General features: G+C 41.4%; 1 protein-coding gene across 4 annotated transcripts; it reads right to left on the bottom strand.

Moving 5' to 3' along the window:
• Window positions 1–541: 541 nt before the first annotated feature.
• On the bottom strand, window positions 542–17,982 carry CRK (CRK proto-oncogene, adaptor protein). Of its 4 annotated transcripts, none has more exons than XR_004360402.1 (4): window positions 17,660–17,982; window positions 9,644–10,179; window positions 6,651–6,816; window positions 3,559–3,843 (listed from the first exon to the last, which is right to left on the bottom strand). XR_004360402.1 is itself a non-coding variant. In XM_032707190.1 (3 exons), exons 1-3 carry the CDS (start codon window positions 17,901–17,903, stop codon window positions 3,706–3,708), a joined length of 918 nt encoding a protein of 305 aa, XP_032563081.1. In that variant the 5' UTR covers window positions 17,904–17,982; the 3' UTR covers window positions 542–3,705. The 4 variants fall into 4 exon arrangements, 2 of the variants coding, with proteins under 2 accessions (XP_032563081.1, XP_032563082.1); XR_004360403.1 differs by having other exon boundaries at window positions 3,754–3,843; window positions 6,709–6,816; XM_032707190.1 differs by lacking the exon at window positions 6,651–6,816 and having other exon boundaries at window positions 542–3,843.
• Window positions 17,983–18,192: the final 210 nt, after the last annotated feature.

The following is an 18,192-nucleotide window of genomic DNA, read 5'->3' as shown; positions in this document are numbered from 1 at the left end:
AGCACCTGCATACCTTTGCCTTTCACTGGAATAGTGCTCCCCCACTACCACAGGGACAAAGCAGCTCTGCTGAACCATTACTAGACTCCTGCAGGAGATTCCTGCTGGTATCAATTTGTATAACTTGATGTTTTTACTGATCTTTCTAGGAATAAATAAACAGCTTTTTACCTTTCCAAACATACACACCCCATCCAAAGAATCCTCACACTATTTCCTGATACACCTGTGCAGGTAGAAGTGAGACCAAATAGCTACAAAATCTCATATTAACATTCCTCACAAGTCCTCTTTTGCAATGGCAATTCACTTTTCCCCAACCCCTTGACTCATTTGATTACAGAAAGCCACCTCACTTCAAAAAAGCCATATTTTATTGGTTGATAAGTTATTTTAGTTACCTTGGTTTGTCTTACTTCTGCAGGTGTTATAATTGTCTTCATACAAATATGGCAAATTAAAAATGGCCACACCCACAGCTCTATTTTTAGATCACTAAATTCAAATATTACAACAACAGCTGATTGAGAATGACACCGAGTCAAAGTTTTGGCTATACTTTTATTTACTTCACGTACTATGAACATATACATTACATGCTACAAAAAAATAAAAAAAGACTTTAACTGTCAAGAAAGTGGATAGTGTTATAATACAATGGCACATGTTTCATATTTTTCTTCAAACTGGTTTGGTTAGAATCCTTCCCCAAAACCATTAACAAAAATGAAGTGTTTTACTCTTAAAATGATTAGAAATATTTTCATTATTAACAAATACAATTCAAACAGATTAACAAGATTTAACCAGGTCCAATATTAGTAAAAAGGCTGGGGTTTACCAAAATGAAATATATATTAAAAAAACCATAGCAGCCAGTTGTACTTTTTAGTGTGATATAATGTGTAAATGCACCAGAAGAACACAGTGTAATTGAGCATTCTGCTTTCACGGTGTATTTCTAGAAATGATTATTCTAGTTCTAACACCTGCCTATGCACAAGAAACCAAAAAACACAGCCAAGTAGAGACAAAAGATTGTGACCAACATTCTTAGCAATGATTTTTTTGCACGCATCGGGGAGAAGGGAGGGAACAAATAGAAGAGGATAAACAAAGGCCACAAAAGGATTTAATCTACATGTTCATGAACATAGGTTCTACCTATTTTCCTTTAAGAGCTTGACAAGTTGAAATGTCTACTTTGTCCAAATGCAAACATTTCTACCACCTATGAAACAAAACCACATTTTGGCTTAGAACTGAATAGTGGAAAACAGTTGCATTAATGTGTCAGTTGACTATGAAAAACTGCTTGGGGTTCTAGTGCAACAGCGGCTACTAAGACTCCTCTAGTTTCTTTATTTTGCTGTTTCAAAGTGTACAAATATTCGCAATTTAGACAGTCTTAATAAAACCACATCTACAAAGTTTGCAGGGTGTTCGCTAGTTAATTCAACTCATGTCTTTCCTATTAAAAGGGCAATATTTGCATAATAAAACTACCAGAAAAATGTTCTTTCGGTATCTTAAAATTTAACTCCTGATTGGAAAGGTACAAATATATGGGCTTTCATTAACTGCAGTTGGGAAAAATACTTCAGAACAGTGTTATTCTAAGAACACACCGTTCGTTATGTTTCATTTGCAATACATGAAGAAAAATATAAGCAAAAACGGGCAATTGAAAAACTCAATATTAAGCCTGTTATTTAGAGTGCAGCTATTGAACAAAAAAACCCTGTTACAGTAAATATCAAGGTCAGAGGAAAAATACAAATTAGCCTTAAAGAAACCGATGAGTTACAGAGCCTAGAGTTAGTTTGTCAATTTTTTTCCCCTCAAAGTGAATTTTGTACTGAGCTAGAAGAGATCCCACAATCACTGGCACATCACCCTAACCAGAACAGCAATCCAAGCTAGGACAGGACTGCGATTCCTTTGTTTCCACTCCCACACCACTGTCCCAGCTGTCAGTTCTCTGACAATCCTCAGCAGTGCTCATGAGACTGGTGATGGACAGGTGTGATTAACGTGTGCACAGAAGTCATGAGTGCCCATAACCTGAACATTAGTCAGACTTGCTGATGGATTAGTTCTGAAGTAAAACGACTAGTACTTAAATATAACAGAAATATTATAACTTCCAGCATGTTACAGAGTTCTGAGGTAAAGTGTTACCAGTATTGTTGTATAGGTCGGTGCAGTGCAGCAAAGGCCTTTGCAGCATGTGCCACCAATGAGCCACTCGAGTCACATGGTTTGTAGCAAGGAAAACCAACATTTTCCGTTTGATACTATTTAGAAAAACTGTTTTGTACGGATTACACTGTAGTCATAAAGTTACAAAATTTAGTTTGGTCACTAGTGCTGTGCTTGGAAAACAACCCAGGGTACAGGCAAGGGATAGTTACTTCAGTGTTTAATTTCAGTTTACAAAACTTACTGAATCCATTCTGATTTATATTAGAGAAAACCAGATAATTAGAAGAGCAGACTACAAAAACAACCACCAAGCAGTGCATAATACTGCCTATTCAATGCACTGATTTTCATTATGAGCTAGGAAACCGTATTTACTCTATTATGCCTTTTGAGAATCAGTCCAGAAGCACACAATTATTTTCCATTAGTTTATTAAAAATAAAATCCTCATGAATTCACTATCAAATATTTTACAGATGGGAATCAAACCAGAAGAGTCCCCAGAGTAACTTTATAATAAAAGTAATATTTGGTTTGTCAGTTCACCATGTTTGACACCGATTTGTACTGTAACAGTATTGTACAACAGGAGTATCCAAGAATTCTAGAAACATTAAACTAGCCCTACATAATTTAACTTTACTGGAAAGCAGTGTCAATATTTTAGTATATTTAGTGAATCAAACACTGCTTTAAAGCTACGTATTAAAGTGCTACGCACGTATTTTTCAGCACTGATATGGACGTTTACACTTCTATAAGCCTTGTATTTGTGGATAAAGAGATATTTGTGTGTTAACAAAAATCTTAATTTAATATCAACTGCTATGTTTGAAGCATCAACAGTACTGACGAAATCAATCTAGTGTCCACAAACTTCTAGAATTCTGAGGTTGATTTGATCTGTCATTTACCATTAAAATGGTAAGAACGTGTAAATCACAAGGGCTGTCCCCAGCAGCACTACATAAATCTGTACTGTGCATAGTTAACTGACCATGCAGAGTACTGTATAGCCTTTCTAGGACAGAGAATTCAGGATGGAAAAAAACGTGGAGAAAGCTCCAGGATAAATTGGTGAAATTTCTATCTGTGTATTGAATTGTCTACGGTTGATGTTCATTGCCTGAGGAAGAAGCAACATAAGCAATGGGACCGGAGAGAGCTATAAATGTCATCTGAACATCTACAGTCCTGCTCTCCCCGGCTGCTGCTGCTGGCAAGGTCCAGTCTGCCGTGCACCTGGACATAAGCAGGCATTACAACCTAGAATCGTGGACTAGTTCTGCCACTTGACACACGAGTTATCTACTGTCGTACCCTGAATTACATGACCCTTGATTAAGGAATGGTGGTGTTCAGTCCCAGGGGTTTGCAGGTTATCAGAATGCTTATCCAAGCAATTCCGCTTTCAATCGGTCGGAACAGAGTCTTGATGGCATCTGCAATAAAAACAAGTTGAGATTGTTCCCATCTGTGAGCGCAACTGTTGAGCCACACTCAGCTGAAGTCCTCGTCGGGATTCTGTTGATCCAGCAGACGGACGTGTGTGAATGGAAAGTGACCCCGTCTGCCATTACATTCTCCTTCCCACTGACCACTCATGTTAATCTTTGTGACCTTTACCAGCTCACCGACCTGTGGGGCAAGAAATAAATACGTGTTACCGTCCATAAACAGCGGGCTGAGCCGCCAGCCCTCCCCGCCGGTGTGTCCCCCAAGTGTACCAGACACACGTCCATACAAAGCAGTCCTGACCGTTCCTGAGACACCAGCCTGTCCCCCATGTCATTCACTCCTGAAGAAAGTATAGAGAGAAAAAGGCATGCCTAGATCAGGTGAGAACTACCTGAAGAGCCAGCAATCCAATACCAATCCCTCAGAGCACTCTTGGGACCTGCCATCAGGTGCCATCCCAATAAAAGTGCCTCGCTGGACCGACAGAGGCTTGCACACTGCTGGTTCTCCACTGAGAACACCAACAAGGCAGGCTGGACCAAGTGAACACTAACCTGGAAGCTAAACAGCTCCTCGGTTTTGAAATTCCACTTCTCAGGTATTATTAAAAAGGCTCTGGATAAGTGGGGGATCTCTCTCCACAGACCATAAAACACTGAGACAATGTGCAGGTGTCTAAGCAGTAGTGCCTTAAGGCTGCTCTGTTCTTACTCTGAGCGTCCTCAAACAGCCACTACCAGAGGCAAGGCCAGATGACATCTCAGTCTTGCCCACCACAGATTTCTCACAGAAATAAATCTCACTGAACCACAGAATTGTTTAGGCTGGAAAAGATCTTGAGGATCAGAGTCCAACCACTAACTCAGCACTGCCAAGTCCACCACTCACAGAAATATTAAAGAGAACTGATGCCCTCTCTCTCTTAGACCTGACTTTTTTTAGCTAGAAAAATAAAAGAATGGTTGCTACGGACCAATGAAACTAGAACACATTGTTTCAAAGCATCTGATTTTAACACAGTACACTACATAAAAGCCCAGCAATATATCTCCTATTCTCATCTCCACCCTGATATTCTCGGCACCAATTCTGTCTCCCTCTGGCAAAGGGTCAAACTGCACAGCAGTCACTTCCCCAAGGCAGTGCAGTCAGGTCTAGGTCTGATCAGTCCCCAACTCTGTTGCATCTTGAAGGGTACTTTAAACAGCACTTACACAAGCTAAGAAAGCACAATTTACATTGTAAAGGTGCTGGTGAATTAATAAATGCAACCCTGAAAAGCTGTCTACCCGTTTCTACCCCTCTGTAGAATTTTATCAATAATCTTATTTACAAGTAAAAAACAATGGGTTTTAGAATTCTTTAGAGGGAGGATGCTTTCTGGGGGCAGATATATGCTTATTTTCTTTCATTTATACTGTAAATAAACTCTGAAGGCAAGGCCAAAAGCCTCACTGCATTTAATCCAAAAATTCACTGAATATACAGTTACTGGTTTACACAGATGCTCATCACTGTGTTCCAAATCCATCCAAACTGAATCTCATTATTCTCACTTTCCAGGCAGCAAATGAAGAACAAGGAAAACAATTTAAGATGTTACCAATCTCCATTAACTTTACAGGTTTTAATCACTTGTGATCTTTTGCCAGAACAGCTTTTAACAGTTCATAAATTCAAACCACTTCATGGACATTTAATTAAGCTCCCCATACCTCTCATGATTACTTATCTGGTAATGAGAGGCCCACTGGGACTCTCACTGTAGTTTTATTTTTTCCTTTTGTAATCATTAGTATAGACATTTTAATGAATCATATTTTGAAGAGAATCCTCTTATGTATTTGCTACAGGCAAAAAGGAAGCCTTCCTCGACTACTGAATGCAAGTTTCAGCTCTTTAGGAATTTAATCATGCAGTTTTTATAATTCTACTACTGCTAATAACCACTGGGGGGTTGTACCAATAAAAATACTCTGCTGACCAAAACAATACATCAGCTCTAATTTAACAAGGAGGAGATTAAATGTGACAATACTAGAACCGGAAAATCTTATTTCCTAATCACAACCATTACAAGAACAATGTCCTAGATAATTTTAAACTCTTCAGACCTGGATATAATCTATGTATCAGCCTCCAACCCAACAGTATTTAACCTCCAACCCACTAGGAAGGAAGGAACACAAGTTGCACTTAAGTTTGCTGTCTGCAAGCTATTTTTCTCAGACTGCTCTTATTAACTATCACACCCTAATTCACGTTCATACAGAGTTTATCTTGGACATCTCACAATCAACTCACCTGCAAAAGGTGAGTTCAACACTGCAATGGCAGTGAGTTATAATACAGGATGCTTGTGACACTCCCCCACTCCCAGAAGTATCCTGTAGCTGTTTTTTGGTTTTCAGGGGTGTTTCAGGGTCATTGCAGCCAAGGGACACCCATTTATGAATTCTCCTTACTATAAGAAGCTACACATGAAATCTGCATTTCAGTGATCGTGAAAAGAGGAAAGACCTCTGAGATAAAATATTCCTTTTTTACCATTGCAGAAATGTCATTTAGCAATCACTCTGATACAAATTTTCATTCACATTTCATCTATATACATATCTTCCCACTTCATTCTTATATATATATATCTTTACACCTATCAAAGCAGGACTGACTTAAGTGAGCACAGATCATTTCACAAATGCTGGCTTAATAAAATGACTCCATTATATGACTCCAATAACTTACAGATCTTTCTAGATCTGCTTTGAAACTCTGCCTATTAAGCTGTAGTTCAAACACTGTCCTGAAGACAATACAGAGAACTTTTCAAAAATTACCCATTATTACAAGTGCTGAAATTTTAAAACATTTAGATTAGAAGTGGATGTTCTCTTCGAATTCCTCTCACTTTTAACATTGACTTATGGTATCATTAGTCCATAGTGCATCATCCCACCGAGCACAGCACCTCAGGAACAACACTGTACCCTGCTAGAAAGTCAGGTTTGTCTCAGTCTTCATCAGAAGTTTTAAAACTAAATATACCCCATATGCTTCAAAGCAAAACTGAAGGTTCAAGTGAAGACTTCTGTATGCTGAGGTTTTATTCCAAGTACTCCTCTTTGGTGAGGTCAAGGTGGCAGAGTTCTGCTACTGTTACAAAGAAAAAAAATAAATCGATCGATCTCAGAGTCATTCACCAAACAGATCTTCCTTTTTTCTCCTCTATTTTCTCTTAAAATAGACTGACAACTCCTTGAATAGGTCCAGTTACATGCAAAACAAATGTTAACTTCTCCTGCTGAATCTTTTTTCCATAACACAGCACAGACTTTATTAGAACATCGCCTGCTCTGATCCTCCTCCCTTGAGCTCTTCAAAAGCATGTCAGTCTTAAAATAACAGAGCAGTACAGATATTCTGTTTGCAGTTTGGGCAAAAACTGTTTGATGTTAAGAATCTATTTTTCTAAGAGAAACAGTGGGATCCACCCCCACCCATGAATATTGCCAGATTTGAGGATAAGAGTTTTCATTTGGAAAGAATCCCACTTTCTGTATTTATAAAGAGGTCTGGGCAAAAATGGACTGATAAGATTTACATAATGCTTTCTACTAAGTTATCTAAGAAAGAGATCTCTAAATAAACAGGGAAGGGACACCATGAAGTGAAAGGGAATGTGAAAAAAGGAGACAACAAGAAACAGTACTTTGATAGACAGGATGAAGAAAAACTTGGGAGAAAATGAAGTGCATATTGCTATTTTTTTCCCTGTACAGACATTGAAAGCAACTCAGTAACATCGTGATTGGAAGTGATAAAAGCTGCAAAGAAGCTCTGAAGGACACTAGAAGCAGTGATCAATGGCTCATGTTCTAAAACTAAATTTTCCCAGTTTATACAGAATAAAGAACCACCACTACTGCTGCATTTCTTAAACGCAGAGGTGTAGCAAGACAGGAGTGCATCACCCTAATCAAGAAGTTCTACATTCAACTGTTAAGTATTTCAGTAAGTTTGTCACAAAGATGAGCTGAGCTGACACTTCTCAGTTCCCTCCTCCCCAACCCTTCAGCTGTCAAGCCTGTTACCATCAGTTAGTAAAAGATACTAATGGTGTAGGGTAGCTCAGAGGAGAGAGAGATTCTCCACAACTACTCTTCCTAAAGCACAGCAACTTGATAGATCATGTGAGTTTTGGTGAAGAGGATTGAGCTAACACAAGATCAGCCACAGCACTCACAAGCTGTTCTTCAGCCTGTAAAGGATTTCCTTTCACTCTAAGTTGCTTATGATGGCCTGGATTTACCAGCATTTCCTCACTCTCCCTATTTCACTCCACGCTCCCAAACTCTGCACAGGGCAGTGTTGTGGGGTTCTGCTTTAAAGTGGGAAGTTGAGGCTTGAGAGAACATTAGTGGCACACTGATAAATAATAGTTACATAATAATATAAAATTAATAGCAAAATCCAGAAAGAAACCTAAAAGGTTATGATAAATATGCCACAACATAATATCCAGAGGCTCAAAAAATATGTAACATCTGGTAATTACATAGTCTGCAATGCCATTCAGGAATATTACCGAGTTCCAGGAGGTGGCTGGGTGGAAAGTGAGAAAAACAGGGAAAGAGACAGTATTTTAGGCTGTAGTAAAGTATGAAGGATAAAAAGCTTCACGTTTCCCTAAAATCTGATGAGTTGGCATAAATTTCTATCCATGCTTCTCAACCCAAAACCAGCCACCTATCTAACAGAACATATAGTAACTCAGAGTGCATTTACATTGCTCCCCCAGATAAATTTTTACCTACAATGGGAAAAAATTTCACATTTGCCAGGCTGTACATCAATTATCCATCTGTAGAATGTGCTGCATTTGCCAGTTCTGTACTACAGACACACACCTACAGCTGCCAAATCACTGGAGTCCTGAAGTGCCTTTTGTGCTATGCACAATTACACAAAGTATGTGAGAGTGAAGAGGAGATGCTCTGACTCAGCACAGAAACTGTTTTTTCCCAAGTACTTAAAATGTTATATAAACAGGAAGTCAATTAGGTATCAGGAAATTCCAGAGCCTCTGGCTCAAAGAAAGCCTAGATTAAAGGCTACAATTTACATATCCTAAGGCAAAGGTCTGCCACTGGGAATACCTTGGTATCAATTTCCTCAAACTCAACTTGAGGGAGAACTATCTGATGTGGAGAGAGAGAGCACTCTAGTCATCTTTTAAGAGGAAAAAGAAAAATCAAAAAGGGTCTGTACAAGTATTTGATCATGTCAGGAAGTGAATCAACCTGAGGGAAACTCCTTGCTTTATTACAAATCCTGCTCCATCAATCACTGCTTTATGCAAGACTTCCCTAATAAATTGTAATGTAAATTGTAAAACACTCCCGCTTCCCAATCTAAACCCAAAGCAATCTGCTTAAGGTGAAGATATTGCAACAAAACCCTGTGTGTGATCATCATCATCTCACCCTGGGTAACTTCAAAATGACTATCAATGTTTGCACTGATTGCTTTAAAACTGCTGACAGACTGGGGGGGGGGGAACCCAACACAACATAAACCAACAAACAACCCAGCACACCTTGTACACGTTGGTGAGGCACACGACAGCAAGCACAGGTTCAGACACACAACTCATGAGCTGCTCCCTCTCCCTCCCCCCGAAAATAAACACTTGGGAAGTGAAAACATGGATGGGGAAACACTTGTGTTAGTGATGGCTGACAAAGACACAATACTGGTTCAGTAACCTAAACATGCTGTAATAATCAACAATAATCTAATCTACAAGTGACTTAAGTCACTCATTTAAAAAAAAAAAGCCTTTATCTGTAACTTATTAATCACGACGTAAAACCAGTATTACAATGCTTTTCCCTTTCTTATTCCTGCAAAACTATCAACGTGATTGAAAGGGAAATCCCTTGTACAGATCTCTTCCTTCTAAATTTTGCCCATTATGTACCTCCAAAGCCAAGGCTGTCTTGTCGTAGGCATTAGGGACTCGCTTCTGGATAACCCGGGCATAAATAGGGCCATTCTGAAGGTTAGGGAGCGGAGTGTTGATGCTGGGCTGGGCATAGGGCCCTGGCTCCGGCCCACCCAGTGGTTGTGGGTGGGAACTATCCTGGTTACCTCCAATCAGAGTAGGGACTGAAGCAGAGGAAGGTCTATACTTCTCGACGTAAGGAACGGGTATCATTCCCCTCTTCCCTTCGCTGTCTTCTGCATTCCACCACTGCTCTTCAGGCTTATCCCAGATTTTCAGTATGTCTCCTTTCTTAAATGGAAGATCTTCCTCATCATTTCCATTAAAGTCAAAGAGAGCTCGCACATACTCAGCCTCCTCCTGCCTGAGGATAACACCACTATTCTGCCTGGACCGGGAGACTGGTTCTATCAAGGTCGTAGTGTCCAAATAGTGTATTTTGTAGAATTCCAGTAAAGATGGCAAAGAATCAAACTCTTGGTCACCTATTCGAAATCTGGTGGGATTCGACCCTGGAAAAAGAAGGCAACATGTCAAAGAGAGCATACAACAGTTAAAACTGTAAATAAAACATCCGAGAAGACATTTACAGAGAAGTATTTCTACAGTGAATTTGGTATCTTTACACCAGCATTCATCAAATTCAGCTTTTAGAGTATTTTTAATCTGAGACAGCACTATCATGATCATGAGGGTAGACTTTTGTTCTAAAAGATTTTGTCAACGAAGGAAAAGAGTAATTGTTTGGCACTGCCAAACTTCCTGAATTAGGATAAAAATATCTTTGTTTCTTTCAATGTTATACGGACCCAAGAGATGAAAATGTTCAGTGCATCTTTCTCAGAAGTCTGTACCATTTTCAGCAACACATAATACCCTTTTTCCTGTTTTATACTCTAAATATAGGAAGTAAACGAAATCTTGGTACAATTTCAAGGAAATTATTTTTTTTAAACTCTCTTTTGCTGTTCAGATTTATTTCCAAAGGACAACAGTGGTTGTTTACCTGCTGTAATATACCTTGGGTTAAAGGCATGGACACTATGGAAAACTGCTTAGCACAGCAGCCAAAAAGTGATGTGAATGAGCAAACGAAGTTATTTTTCATTTTGATAAAAGGTACCATTAAAGAAAATTATCTATGTTTTATGCAATGCAAAGCAATGACATATATTTTCATAATAGGTATGACTCAGCCTTTTAATCTCAAGTCTTGTAGTTTCTTTGCCATGTTTGCCAGACAGAGCCTAAGCTATAAATCCAAAACTCAAAAACACTGAAATACAGAGGATGTTCACATTCAAGCCATCACAAGCACCAAAGTGCAGAGTATCCATTTCCATTTTCAATCAGTGTGCTGTACTTTTTTTTCCATTTTACGTTCTTCTGGGGAAAAACACACACATGATGTTCTATTTCCACCATACCCTCTGCAATCAGTTATGGGAAGAATCATGGAAGGCTGGGGGAGGGTAGAGGAGATGAAAAGATTTATGCTTTAATGAGTAACTCTTTTAGCAAGAAAGAGATGCTTACTTTGCAAGTCTGTTTTCTCTGCAGGGAATATCTAACAGTTCCGAGACTTAGCTCTGGAGTACAAAGCAAACAGAATCCTTCAAACTGTCACTGATCCAAACCCCCCTTCAAAGTAGCACTGTCAGCATGGAAAGCTGACATTACAACAAGCTCTTTCAAGAGAGCAAAAAGGGGTTCTAACAGAGAAAAGGGCAGATTCAATAAGATCAACATAGACAAACACCCGATAAATAAGTTTTGAAGTATCCTGAAGGAACATAAACATTAGTGAAGCTGGTTACAGGAAACTCAAAGCAGCAGAACTAAGCCATCGGAAAATGCACATTTGCATGCATTAACAGCCCTGAAAGGCTTTCAAAAGAAATGAATACAAACACAGGGAGCCAAAAACCAAAAGCAATACCCTCAAAAAAATTGTGAAAAACGAAACACAAACTGGCATCACCGAGAGATAAGGAAGTTAATGTAATTATCAGTATGAAATACGAACCCGGCATGGGAAGAGAAATAAGATTCCATCTTATTCTCCCAAATTGTAACGCTGAGAAGTTACAAAACTCTCTCAACTTTTGTTGCTGAGATGTAACTTACAGCTCCAGACTTTGCCAGAACTCTGGAATTTCATCCCAGTGGCCTCACAGGAGATGACTTAAGGCTGGATGGGCAGCATCCCTACACCACTTCCAAAGAGCTGAAGTTCACTCCATCAGGGTATGATGTGATCTGGGAATGCTGCACTTCCTCCAGCTTTGGAAGCGGGAAACCAAGCTTGTAACTAGTGGTAAAGACATCAAGTTTCAGACCTGCCTGGTGACAGAAACATGAGCATATATCTCCTACTACTTTAGTTGTGAGCCTTTAAGGATCAAGGCTTGCGGGGACACTTAGGTTAAAAGAAAAAGTCATAGAAACTTTAAGACCAGGGCAGCAAAGCACTTTGAAGTCATAGGGAAAAGACTGAATCTCAGGGAAGTTCACTGACATGGAACTTATTTCACATGACAATAATACAGAACCTGTAACTCTAATTTACTTTTGTAAAAGCTGCTACAAGCTGACTCAGTCAGGAGGCTGAGCTCTGTCTCCAGCAACAAAAGTATTCCAAGAAAAATCTTACAAGTCATAGGGAACGAGCAGCTCATCAGTAACATTCATCAGCCTTGTCAGCACCAACTATCATCACCAGGATGAACAAGGTATTTTGGAGTGTCTTTTTTTCCCTTTGGAACAGGTTCACCCTCTTGAATTAATGCACAACAGCCTGAAGTAGCTGCCAAATGTACCTGAATACAAGTTGGACTTCAAGAAGGAAAGTCCACTGGAACATTATGTACAGGGAAGGAGCGACTGAAATCAGTGTACTGTATCCTGGAAAATCATACTCTAAAAGGCATTTGGCACAACTGAAGAACAGCCAGAGAACAAAGACACTCCAAATTCAAGGATCAGAAAGACAAATGCACTCCTTGAAGGGACAAAGAGACAAGCATCAGAAAGGAGAGACTATCTTCACAAAGAGCACTGCCAGAATACCACGTGCACTTCTGACGCTTTTGTATTAAAAAAAGTAAGACAGCTACAAAAGGCTGGAAAGATCTCTTTGCAACAAGAAAGCTACAGGCTTAATCCAAATTAATTAACAAAGAACACAAAGGCAGCAATCTCGTAATTGTCTGGAGAACTTAAACAGAAGACCTCTAAAATTCAGCTACCAGAGGCATAAAAAGGACAAAATAGTTCCAGGTCACAGCTGGTAAAATGCAGGTTGGAAATAAAATACAAATCCACCTTGCCAAGGAAGTGGTAAACTTCCCATCAGTTCTTTTGTGGATACTCTTGTTCAGCTACAAGGTAATGAGCTAAATGATGCTCACGTGTAACACAAATAATTCTACTCATTAAGGCTTCCAAGTTTTGTCATTTCCTGGTATAATGAAATTCAAAGATTAACAGATTTCAGGCTCAGAGAAATTCTTCAGCTTCTTGGCTGAACCACAACACTGCTCATACCTGTAGGCCCATGGAATAATTAAGGCAAGATCTAACACAAGAAAGTTACAGCAACAAGGCAAGTGTTTTTTTGAGAATCAGACCAGTTTTCCTTCATGATCCTGGGAGACAGTCTTCTTGAAGGCACAAATATGAGCAGCACATTGTCCCCATCTTCTGAAGGCTCTCAGGAAGAGCACAAGGCGTGGAAAGGTAAAGTCCAGCTCCTGGAGGAACTTTAGTCACTTCCTATGAAAGTTGGACAAAAGGAGGACTAAAAATCATCTTCCCTCCTCCACAGCCCTGCAGAGCTGAAGGAAGAAGAGCTGCTCAGTGTGCACCTCTAGCACGAGCACTGCTCTGCTGGGTAAGGTTACTCCTTTGAATGAGAAGCACAAAGGGCTGAGTATCCTCTTTCTTACTTAATCCATCCTGCTCTATCTCCACTAGGACTTAACCTGACTCCAGCCACCCCAGAGTGTCAGAGCAGGTAATGAAACCCCTGCTCCCAGAAACGCCAGGAAAAAGTTAAAATCCAAAACGTTCCAGAATTAAAGAAAGCTTCAAACCTGGACCCTGTCTGTTCTCTGTTCATGATGCACATTCTCTCCTGACACCCTTTGGAACTGTGTTGGCTTCATGTCAATCTGGAAAAGACTGATTATATATGTTTTAAACATTGTACAGACACTGGGGAATGAGGAGTATAAAACACCCAATATTCTACTGCTTGAGAGTGTGGGCAGGTGGTGTAACCACAGAGTAACTTCTCACTTTCTCACACATCTCAGGGGTTTTACATTTCTCTCTTCACTCCAATTAACTGTTAGTGTCACTAGGGAGTTTTCTCTTTATTCCCAAGCTTTGGAAAGCTTTCCCTTTCAGTGTAGGGAACACCTCATGGAAACATAGGTTTTCATGCTTGTATTTAGGCCTAATCTTTAAAGGTGGTCCCCTTTCCCAACTTACAAAACGTGTTTTGGGCCAGAGAAACTGTTATCACACAGGCACTGAGACCCGAGGCTCTCATTCCCAAGTAAGATATCAGAGTGATGTAAGGCAGTTTCCTCCTGGAGCACACGGGAACCGGGCTCTGAAGGCACCACATTCCAGCCTGTGTGGTTCCCCCACCCCCACAGGGACACCTTTTTTCCTTGTTCTTAAGCACCTTCCTACTCACGCTGAGCAAAACAAACAAGCACCATGAACGCCCTGTGAAAACATAAAAGCCCATTGAGCGGCTCCCGGCAGAGCTCTGAGCACACACGGGAGTCTCAGACTCATTTCTGCAGACACAGGAGGGAAGAAGAGCAGATGTCTAATGCAGGCACTTCCCAAGCTTCCACTACTTTGCATTTAAATATATTTTGATTTCAACATAAAAAAGGAAAGAAAACCAAAACCCAACCCAAACCTAACCCCTAAACCCCCAAGGGTCAGAGTTAAACCACACTGCTCACCCACACCTAAAGCCATTCCATATAGAGTGTGGAATATTATCCCCTATGTGTGGATATCATCCTGCAAGGATTCTATGATTCCAGGAAGTAGAGTCACAATGGAAGTGACTTAGAAGCCTAAGTTAAGCATCATGTTCCTAAAACTCACAGTGAAAACGCCAGTTTCTGCACTATATTTGTCACACTTTCCTACTTCACACAAATTTTGCTACACAATAAGGTTTCTGTCTCCATAATGTTGTACTCTTAATAGAAAGCATATCTTTCTTTGGGTATTTTAGGCATTTTGTTTTAGTGCATATCACACATTTTTATCCCAAAGCCTCATGTTAAATTGCAAACACATGATGTTTTTAGTATTTCTTCTATTGTCTGCTTCCCTGCATGGAGCACTTTGTATTGTTTGGGATTTCTTCAGCCCGTGACTGTGATATTTCATCACAAATTATACCCTAATTCTCATTCAGCTGTTAATCTCCATCTCCAGTGGAAACAGAGTGTTCTTCTTTCCCATAATTCGGTGATTTATCCTAATTTTTTTAAAACAGCTTTACAGCATTTCAGGAAGAAGTAAAAAGATCCGGTTAATTTTTCTGTTAAATTTTTTTCTTATGATGAAAAATCACCTGCAAGAAGTTAAAAACTGCAGCATCAGGCAAAAGGTGAATTTAACAAAAAGTCCACAAATTTATTTTATACTTTGGAAACAGAAGAAAGTATCCTGGTTTTGTGACATCATGACTTTCAATATTAGGGAAGCCAAAGCTCCTCATCTCATTCACTCTGTACTGAGGTTTCCCTAACTCTAAGTGCAGTATTAGAGCACTCAGGAATTTCACAAACACTTACTGAGACCAACAAAAATCAACCCAAGGACCCGACCTGGCATATTCAGATTTCCCAGTGAGACCTGTGTGTTTGTCAACCAATAAACTGTACCATAATAAAACACGTAGAATTGGTTTTCCCAATGTTTTAGCCTGACCACAATAAGCAAGCAGGACAATTTGCAAACATTCACCTCTCTTTACTGCACTGGTTTCCCTACCCAAACATGAAATCCTATTCAGTCTTCTACCAAAGTTTTCTCCCTTCCATTCCAGAACAACCCCACACTTACTTTTTTCTGAAAGAACATCTTAATTACACTGTAATTTAATATACACACTACCAGCACCTTCTTGGGTTTAGTGTATCAGCATGGAGGTATGATTTAGTTAAAGTTACTAAAATCAGTGTAGGAGTGTCTGTAGTGCAAGAGGACAAATAAAAAGGAGACCAACCAAAACATAATTATACTTTTTAAGTTATATTAAGCCTACTGTGCCACCAGCTTACACAGCTACTCTTTTTAAACAGATAAACATTTAAAGCAAGAGAATTACAAGGTATTTCTGACCAAACTCCACAATGTTTTAGCTCCCATAACACAAGTCAGCTCATAGAATGTCACAAAATGAGCTTAAGGATGTAACCCAATAAAAGAGTCAGGATGGCTGTACTGAAGTGATACCACAATAACACGGAAACACTGTTTTTCCAGAGATCAGTTGCTCCCCAGAAATCAACTGCCCAGAACTGACAGCCACAATCCAGTGTTTTTCACCACCACTGTCTTTAAAGTCCTATTGGGCTGATTCCACAACAAACCATCCTGGTAACTTACTCTGCTCTACACAACACCAACAATCCATGGCAATTATTGCATGGTGCAATTATTGCACCAAACCTCTGCAAAGCTACAGCAACAAAACTGTCTGCACAGATGTGAGACAATCCACCACACTTTGTGGCAAACCATTTCACTGCCCACTGCAGCAACGACTTACACTTGACTTCCAGCTGAATTCAGCCACTTTTACCTGTGGAGCTTTGTGACTTGAGTGCACTCTGCAGTTCCTGGGGTAAACATGATGAGACTTTCCCAAATTTTCAAATCTGAAGTGTCCCCCTGAGCAAGGGAAATTACTGTGTAACAGTGCAAATCTACTGGCAGTAGTTTTGTTTTTTTCCTCGATTATCTCCCTCTTAGTCAACTACTCTGTGCAGAGACTGAAAAATCTTCCCTATAACAAGTATTGTTACATCTTTCCAATCTTGGTCTCTTATTCCAACCACAGACCTACATCAGAAGTGACTGTCCCTGTAGAAATTCATATAATGTTTACTTTCTGCCAAATAAGTTCACCAAATCTCTTATTACACAGGTTTACTAGACTTCAAAAATTGTCCAGTGGCTCTTTTGTGAGATGCCAGCAACAGACCCACATCATCTTGCAAGCATTAATATCCAAACTGGAGCAGTTCCACTACCAGCTTCATTAATTCCCACAGGAGGGATACGGCAGGTTCTCACACATCCAAGGACTCTGCGTTGCTGGAGGTTCATTTAGTTGCATTAAACAGCAAAAATGCTGCTTCTCATGACACAGTTTTCCCCCGACACCATCAGCACCTTGTGCTCTCCAAGTGTTACACTTAAACGCGTTTTCATATTAGATGCTCGGCTGATGAGAAATAACATCAAACTTCGCCCTTCAAGGGGAAAAACCCTCTGAATTTCGCATCTGATTTAAAGCAACGATTGCCATTACATCCCGAGGAGTCCCCACTCCTTAAACCACCCGCTCGGAACTCAGCCTCACGCCTGCCTGACAGCGCAGCGCTGCCTTGTCAGAAGGCAGACTTTGGGATGACACTTCCACAGAACCATCTCCCGGCCGGGGTGACACGCAAACCCACGGGCTGTCGATAACCGCTTTAGTAAAACAAAGGCGGTGGGAGGCTGGAGCCGCAGGATCTCCCCGGCCGCCCGGCTCCGGGACGCGTTTCGTGTGGCGCTGGGAAGGCAGGTGCGGGCGGACGGTTCAGCCCCAGCTGCGGAAACACGGCTTAATTCCACCACAAAGCGCTCCACGCCTTCCAACACCGCCCGGGCGCCGAGCGGAGCCGCCCCGGCTGCCCTGCCCGGGGCTGGGGGGCACCGCCAGCCCTGGGGGTCACTCACCCGGGGCCCCGGGGCCCTCGCCGCCGGCCCGCCGGGCTCCCGCCGGCCCCAGGCTGTTGACGATGTAGTGCGAGACGCGGGAGCTCTCGGACACCGACAGCACGAAGTCGCCGGGGATGGTGCCGGAGTCGCGCACCAGGAAGGTGCCGTGGCGCTGCCCCTGCAGCAGCGACACGGCCTCGGCGCGGCTCAGCCGCCCCCAGTACCAGCTGGCGCGGTCCTCGGAGTCGAACTGCCCGGCCATGGGGGCCGCGCTCCTCCCCCGCCCGCGGCCGCCGCCGCCCGCGGAGCCGCTTCAAAATGGCGGCCCCGGCCCTGACCTCACCTACCGGACGTGACCGCGCGCGGGGGCGTGACGTCATCTCCCCGCGCGCGCGGGAGGTGGGGGGGGGGTTCGGCTGTGAGGGCGGGCGGGGAGCGCGGAGGCGGGAAACGGGCGGGGACCGTTCGGAGCCGCGGAATCCCCGAGTTACAGACTCGGGTTGGAAAAGACCTCTGAGAGAGTCGAGTCCGACCTATGACCGATCACCAGC

This window comes from Chiroxiphia lanceolata, chromosome 20 (genome assembly GCF_009829145.1).
Source record: "Chiroxiphia lanceolata isolate bChiLan1 chromosome 20, bChiLan1.pri, whole genome shotgun sequence".
NCBI classification, from domain to species: Eukaryota; Metazoa; Chordata; class Aves; order Passeriformes; family Pipridae; genus Chiroxiphia; species Chiroxiphia lanceolata.
This window is presented reverse-complemented; position numbering and strand designations above follow the sequence as displayed.